Source organism: Ruditapes philippinarum, unplaced genomic scaffold (genome assembly GCF_026571515.1).
Source record: "Ruditapes philippinarum isolate M1 unplaced genomic scaffold, ASM2657151v2 ctg69_1_1_1_1, whole genome shotgun sequence".
Taxonomy (NCBI): Eukaryota; Metazoa; Mollusca; class Bivalvia; order Venerida; family Veneridae; genus Ruditapes; species Ruditapes philippinarum.
In genome coordinates, this window is record NW_026862474.1 from 894,873 (window position 1) to 902,958 (window position 8,086).

The 8,086-nt window shown below is 33.5% G+C and overlaps 1 protein-coding gene across 1 annotated transcript; it reads left to right on the forward strand.

The window, feature by feature from the left end:
• Positions 1-292: 292 nt before the first annotated feature.
• Positions 293-1,832, forward strand: LOC132719209 (complement C1q-like protein 3). Its single transcript, XM_060702960.1, has 2 exons — positions 293-551; positions 1,350-1,832. Exons 1-2 carry the CDS (start codon positions 341-343, stop codon positions 1,766-1,768), a joined length of 630 nt encoding a protein of 209 aa, XP_060558943.1. The 5' UTR covers positions 293-340; the 3' UTR covers positions 1,769-1,832.
• The last annotated feature ends 6,254 nt before the right edge of the window (positions 1,833-8,086 follow it).

Consider the following 8,086-nt stretch of genomic DNA (forward strand, 5'->3'; position numbering starts at 1 on the left):
ACGCAAACACGAATTTCATATTTTAGCACAACACAGCCATCATCGCTCATTGCTCACGTGCTCTCTTAAAGTGTGACTTATTAATTAATTTCACAACTAAGAAGTAATAAGTCTTGAGTTAAAAGTCAAAACTCCCAAGTCAAAAGTCATAACACCCAAGTCAAAAGTCATTAAGTCAGAAGTCAAAAGGGCCCTCCAGTGCTTCCATAAACTACTGAACTAATTACAGATTATCAAAATGTGCTTCTATATAACCTAAAAGATAAGGAGATATTTAGGACAAAACAAATTTAAATTTGTCCTAACTTCGCACTTCTGTGTTAGCGGCAACAAAGCAAACATGAAAGTTCTACTTTATTTTGTGTTACTATATTTGGGTTCTTCGGTCGTACTGTGTGAGTCACGTGATGAATTAGTTGAGAGACTTTTACAAGAAACCACGGAACTCAGAAAAGAAACTATGGAACTTAGACAGGAAAATATCAAGGTGTGGGAGAAAATAAAACAGTTAGAGGTCGGAAAAGATATGACACAGCATAAATCAAAACGATGTAAGTGTATATATATTTTTTCCTCAATAATACGAGTATATATATACACATGTATTACTACTCTTTTAAAATGTTCCAACATAATGGGTTTGCGACCAGCATGGATCCAGACCAGCCTGCGCATCCGCGCAGTCTGATCAGGATCCATGCTGTTCGCTATCAGTTTCTCTACTTGTTATAGAGTTTGTAAGCAAACAGCATGGATCCTGATCAGACTGCGCAGATGCGCAGGCTGGTCTGGATCCATGCTGGTCGCAAACCCATTATGTTGGTTTTGTCATGACACGGCTCATATATTTATAGAGAACAATATGTGTACATTTTCCTTTTTTTTCAAATAATAGAACCATTGCGTCATTTAAATGTAATTTTCAAGGAGCCGTAGCGTATTTCTTATTTCAAAATACTTTTCTTGCTGAATTTAGATTTGAATTTAAAATTGTTTATCTTTAATATTCGGCAATTTTCGTTTCATTCTTCGTTGTATTGAAACCCAATAATGACCAAGAATAACAGAAATATTGTCAACTTAACGCTTTTAAAATTATTTTGTACACGGAAAGTGCCGAAGACAGCAAGACCGATGCGCTTTTGGTAATTCAAACCCCTTAAGGGTTAAATGAACGATTAAAGACGATTTACTAACAAATAAAAGATATACAAATTGCTTTAGAAACTGATGAAACAATACATATTTTTCATACAATAGTTACGAATATATCTGTATTTAAATGGTGAAATGTATAAAACCACAATGCATCAAAATCATATATATGTTGTTTTATTTGCATTTTTAAGTGCTTGATTCGATGATCCCTCAGCCCAAAAACAAAGCCGCCTTTTCCGCCAGTCTTACGAAACACATGCTCAATGTTGGAAACTATCAAGCCATTATTTTCGACAACGTGTTTACCAATGACGGGAATATGTATTCACCGTATACCGGGGTTTTCACTGCACCAACCAACGGGACATATTTCTTCATATCGACGGTGATGAGTCATTCCGGGCAATACCTTGAGACAGAGATTTGCCTGAACGGAAACAGCCTCGTTCTCATGTATTCCCTTGATAATTCTTCTGAGCAAGGAACCAACAGCGTTGTTCTAGCATTGAAAGAAGGTGATCGAGTATGGGTGAGGCATCATGGGACAAGAGGAAGTAACGTGTATGGAGGTCACTGGAGTAGTTTTTCTGGCTTTCAGATAACCGGTTGACATCGTTTATTGTTGTAGAACAGGTCATTTAACTTAACAGAAATAAATGTATTATATATGTTTAAAAATTTCATTTTTGTTCTTCTTTAACAGCTTACTAACTCTATATGAAAGACTGCAACATTTGGCGCCTAGATACTTGAGTAGAGACAATGGCATTTTGCTTCGGCCTGCTTTTGTCTCTATAAACTTGCTGTAAGGTTAGAAATGGGTCGTTGGTTTTAGTCCTATATTACTCACGACCAAGTATCCTGATAAGGCACACGTATTTGTTAATTTGAAAGCGGACCATAATCGGACATATAAAGGTACTCGAAACTTGGTTATCATTGACAAAAGAGGGGATCATATTTCCATCGTTATTTAGAGCCGTGGTTCACAATTCATCATATGAAGATTCTGCAGATTTAGATGTGTATGAAGGCATCAGATGCCACTCGATGTAAAAACGGTATATTAATGTTGAGTCACGTGTAGGAATCTTGATTAAACCACCAATCTTCCATTCCATCATTGGTTACCCCCCGGTATATGTTCTGTACAAGACCATGTAACTTTTCCATAATATTGCAAGTTACCTACCCCATGAGTAAGGAGCACTGCGTATTCTGTGGTATATAGTTTTTTGGACTTACTTTGGAATGATCAAAACTTGGTCTTTACATATAGAAAAGAGTTGCATTTACCAGTACTTAAAGTATAGTATGTCTTAATGACCGAGATAAGCTGTACGAATGATTATTTTCTATTACGAGCACTTGATATTGTGGCGCCGTTATGTGTCACAACGACGCTAAATGTCGCACTTGCCACTAAATGTCACACCATTGTCGCTAAATGTCACAACCGTCGCTAAATGTCGCACAATCTTCTGCCATTAAATGTCACAATATTAACATTAAATGTCGCAGGATTTTCCCTTGCCGTTAAATGTTGCAACAATGCCGTTAATGTCGCAAGATGTATATGTATATTCATAATAAAATTAAGTTAGCTGGTGGTATTAAATTACAATAAACATTAAGGTTTGTGGCGCCGTTATATGTCGCAACGCCGCTAAATGTCGCACTTGCCGCTAAATGTCGCATCATTGCCGCTAAATGTCGCAACCGCCGCTAAATGTCGCAAAATCATTTGCCGTTAAATGTCGCAATGTTAGCGTTAAATGTCGCACGGATTTCCCCTACCGTTAAATGTCGCAACACTATCGTTAAATGTCGCAAGACGTTGAACTATTATGTTATATCAATTAAATCTGCCTACACAAGACGAATTATGTCTGTTTGAAAACGAGTGATTTTATCATATATGGAAATGCGCTGCAAATAATACAACGATTATACTCATATTATAAATAAATGTATATTGTTTTGCGTTCGATTTTTACCTGATCTTATACAAGTACATATTGATAAATTAATTATACAATTGTCTACCATTTGTATGAAACTGCAAAATTTACATTGTTATGTAAATAGTTTTGTACAAACATGTCTGTAAAATTAGCAAAAGAGACAGCCTAACGGCCAGTCTGAGTTTGCAGAATGATGGCCTAGTAGGCTGAGGAGGCAAATCGTCTCGCAGCCGGAAGAGGAAGCCTAAATTGCTGACGACATGGGCCTTAGGAGTTTGCCTAACGCCCTAGAAGTCGGCAGCCCTGCATCCTAAGAGACAACCTGGTATGTGTTAAACAAAATCAGTTTTGAAAGCATAAAACATGTTATTTGCACAAACAGTTTATATGCTTTTATTATATTTGCGTGTTTTTATTTCCATTTTAACGCCAGAGAGGCAGTGCTCATTCATATTGTTTCTTCAATAAATATAAAAATGTTTACTTTACGCATCTGTTCCATATTTTATTTTGAACAATAAAGTTCTCTTAAAATAAATACTCTATAGTGCCTATGTTTTGTATTTATGGTCATTTGAATTTTACTATGATGTTCTCGACATGCGCGTTAGAACACGATAAGAAATCAAAAAGTTCTAATCAAACTCGTGACAAAAAAACTACGAGCATAAAAGTGGTTACAGATATAATTAATATCGTCGTTACACATGTATAATGTATGTCTTGTGTTGTTTTTTTTTTTTCGAGAAAAATGTCAGATTAAATTTCATTAAAATCGTAACAGATTAAGATTTTCATTACAGCAAAAGCAATCATGTGACAATAAAATATGAAAAAGCCTAGATTCCCTGGCCAATACGGCTAGCTGTATTCAACCAAATAGCAAGGCCAATATGAACATAATTAATTATTGGTATTCTTATAGAGAATCTATCATAGTATAAAGCGGCGTGACGAGTGAAATATTAATATAATGTCCAAGCGTAAATAGTGTTTGACAAATGGTAAAATGTACTTAATTTTCTGTACGTTTTCTAATTTTGACATCTGCTCACTCAGCTGCCGGCATATAATATGATAATATCTGCTAATCGTGAAATTCGCTCATATCTAACACCCGACCGCAGATCGGCAAACCTGTGAGGAATACTAAATGATCAAGGAGTACTACACGAATGCTAAGTGCAAGATTTCAAAATGGCCCAAAACACTTCCCATTTCGAATAAGACCAAGCTTGTTTGTCGATTTTCGTGTTGACCGTGCATTTCATACTGTGCATTTTTTCACGTATTTGCCGTTTCTGTTAAAATGAAATTTTTGCCTTGATATACAATCAATATTTCAAGTTTGAAGTGAATATTTGTGATGGTTTTGGGAAAAAAATATAAAAAGGGAGATAATTAAGCAAAAATGCCTTTCAAGATCTTTCCTTTAGAAATACATTTTACTTTTATATGAAATAAGTATTTAATGTTTAAAGTGAATATGTTTGAACTTTTTTGAGCAATTAGCCGTAACCAAAAGGTTAATCAAGGCGAAAACATAATCGAAAACTTAACCAAAAAGGTTAACTAACGCCGAAAAGAATGAAAAAAATCATTTCTCATAATCGTTCAATCGGGAGGAAATAAAGTTAGCAGTCATTTGGTCACGGAGGCCCCTCATACCTTTTGATATAATGCAAATATTGTGTTAAATCTGGAGATGACATATCAGTTATAGAGGAAAAACTACAATATAGCCTTAATATGATTATTAAGTGGTGTAAAATAAATAATATGCTTTTACACCCTAAAAAATCTAGAAGTATGCTGGTAGGTAGTAGACAAAAGCTAAAGATTGCAAAAGCATTAAATTTGAAAATTAACGACTCAACTCTTGACAATGTAGAATCACAAAAACTGCTTGGTATTTATGTTGAAAATACACTCAATTGGCACTGTCAGGTAAATGATGTGTGTAAAAAATTGAACTCTAAAGTTAATTTATTTAGGCGTATAAAGTACTTTTTAAATGAGGAATCTCGTATGCTTTTTTATAATGCATACCTTCTTCCTATTTTTGATTATTGTTGTAATATATGGGGAAAAGAAAACAAAAAATATATATGCCAAATATACAAAATACAAACACGAATTTGCAAAATTATTCTAGACCTTCCAATGAGAAACCAATCAGAAAATTTATACAAAAGATTAAAAATATTGCCTTTCAAGAAAAGATGTATTTTTCACACCGGTGTCCAAGTATATAAAGCACTGAATAATATGTCCCCTCAATATATCCGAGACTTACTTACCATATCTAATAATCAAAAGTATAATCTAAGAATAATATCTCACGGAAATTTAATTTCGTCTTACAAACCACGTACTAATTATTAATCAACTTTAGCACGGTCCGTATGTATTATATATACAAGATACGCTCTTTATATTCATACATGTGTTTTTTATTATTATGTTTTCTAATAAAGGGTGTCTGTCTTAGTTTCAAGTTTTTTGACTGTGTTAATTTTGTAAGTTAATTTTACTTTTTAAATTGCAGATTAAAATGATGCACTGATGAAAGTATTATGTTTAATGATAAATAAAATGAATTGTATGAATGTTCAGTATATGTGTTAATATATGTTAAAATTGTGATAACCATTTAATCATTTCTTTTTACATGTTATATTTTCTTTGATTGATATGTGTTCTTTTGTGTGTGTGTTTTTATTTTTTATTTTTATTTTAGAAGGCCGCATTGTAAATAAGATGTTGCAATCTGTGTGACCTTCGGTAAATAAAGTTATAATTATTATTATTATTATTATTATTATTATTATTAAACAATAGCTGAAAGTAATGACATATGAAATACAAATATCTTATTTGACATTCAAGTATAATCTTTCATAAGCATCAGCTAAATTGTTATGTCATTGGTTTACTGTATAAATTTTGTTTAGTCTTTGGGCCCCGGATCAGCGGGTTTGAGTGCTATATTTTCCTTGAATACTTTAGTTGTTCAGATGTGTGTTGAGGAACATCAGTCATTGATAAAATAGAGAAAAAAAGAACCCCTAAAGAAAGTCCAAAACGGCAAAATTGAAAATGTTGCAGGTTCCGTTTGATAAAGCCCAAATTAACACTGTCCCGGTACTGGCCGGCCACGGTATCGCGTACTGTGTCTTAAGCCGGTGAACCGGGGTGTTCCGTGGTGTTTTTCTGAGAAATCAAATCGCGTTTACACACCCCGACATAGCCCAGGTGTATTCCATGTTCAGAGCCAGATATAGCACCGGATATATAGGATAAGCGCCGATGCTAAATCGGTGTATTCCTGCTTGATTCCGGTGGAGACCCGACTTGACACGGTTTCATCACGGTCAATCCCGACCATCGCCGATTTTGCCACGGTAACGCTACTTTTAATGCCTGTACTGTCCCGGTGACACGTTAATGCACCGATGCTGCCGGTTCAAGTTTATGAGAATAAAACTGCCTGACCACGTTGACATCAGTCATTTGGTAAAAACTCAGCAGAGATGCCATCAAAAGGACAGGGGATGAAAGTTAGAAAAAAACTGTGCCTACAACGCCTACAGAGCTTGAGGTACCTGAAGCTGAAAATGCGCCAGCCGAAGATTTTTTCCTACTCTCATTTAACAAATTGTCCATGCTCGTGTACCTTCTCTAAACAAAATGATCCAAAGTAGCACTTCTATGGCATGTTAAACGTTGCAATATTCAATAAATAAATTTTTTGTTCTATATCCAATATTTATATTGCATAACTCAAATTTTATATTGTATACCATAATATTTATTCAATCCAGCTGAATATTTGTTCATCATAAAAAACATTTGTGTGCGATAATTTTCTATTTATATGTTCTATATTTGAAAATATATATTGTATAATAAAAAATATTTATTGTATAGATCTACTGAAATCTACTTATTCGATAATTTGAATCATGGGATAGAACACTTAGCATACTAAGCCCCGCCTATAAAGTAAGCACGAATGACTGATAAAGCGTTATCATCCTGATTAAACTGTGGAAATGATCAGCGTCCCTGTCACTTAATTGTAAATACATGTAGTGCATATGCTTAATCCTCCTTAAAAATGTATATGTATATGTAATATTGGAAACAGATTTTAAAGTCTTTAGCACATGCAATCGTATAAATAGAGGATATTGAATGAGTGTAGGTTTAGTACTAAATTTATTGAACTCGTTGAATAAAACAATTTATTACTCGCTTTTCGGTGGTTTATAGAAATATATCAGTGAATGTTTTAAATATTTGATAAGCAGAGTATGAATTAAAAAGTATCAAGTTGAAAACATTACTTAAATACCAGCTTAAATATATTGGTGTGAATCTGGGACTATTTTCTGAGAGTGCATTTTTTGCCGACACAAATTAATGGTATACATGCAGTCATGTACATTCAAAATAATTCTTATTTTTTATGCCTTTACATTTATTTTGAAATAACATAGATTTATATTGTTGTTTTTCTTTGTCTAAGTAATGCTTAAATCAAAATGATTTTTAATAAACCAGTATCTTGCAATTAAATATTACGCAGCCGTTTTTCGAAACTACAGAATCCTTACATTTTTGAAACTCAAAATATCTTTTGGGTATTGTATATTAGCAGACACATAGATACATAATCTATATCTCTGGTATTAGCAAGTTAGTACGATTTAACTGACTGGTAAAATTTTCATTATAAAGAATCTAACGAAAATGGTAATCATGATCAGTTACCCAGCAATATGGTCTACTATTAAAACAAATCGTTAGCCTTATTATAGTAAACATTTTTATTCATTTCACCATCCTTTTTATGTAATATCTTATTCAATTACACAAAATTTTGGCAATTTCAATCTGCCAATCTTACAAGAGAAAGGATTAAGATCTTTATATCCCTATATTATTGTACTTAATCGTAT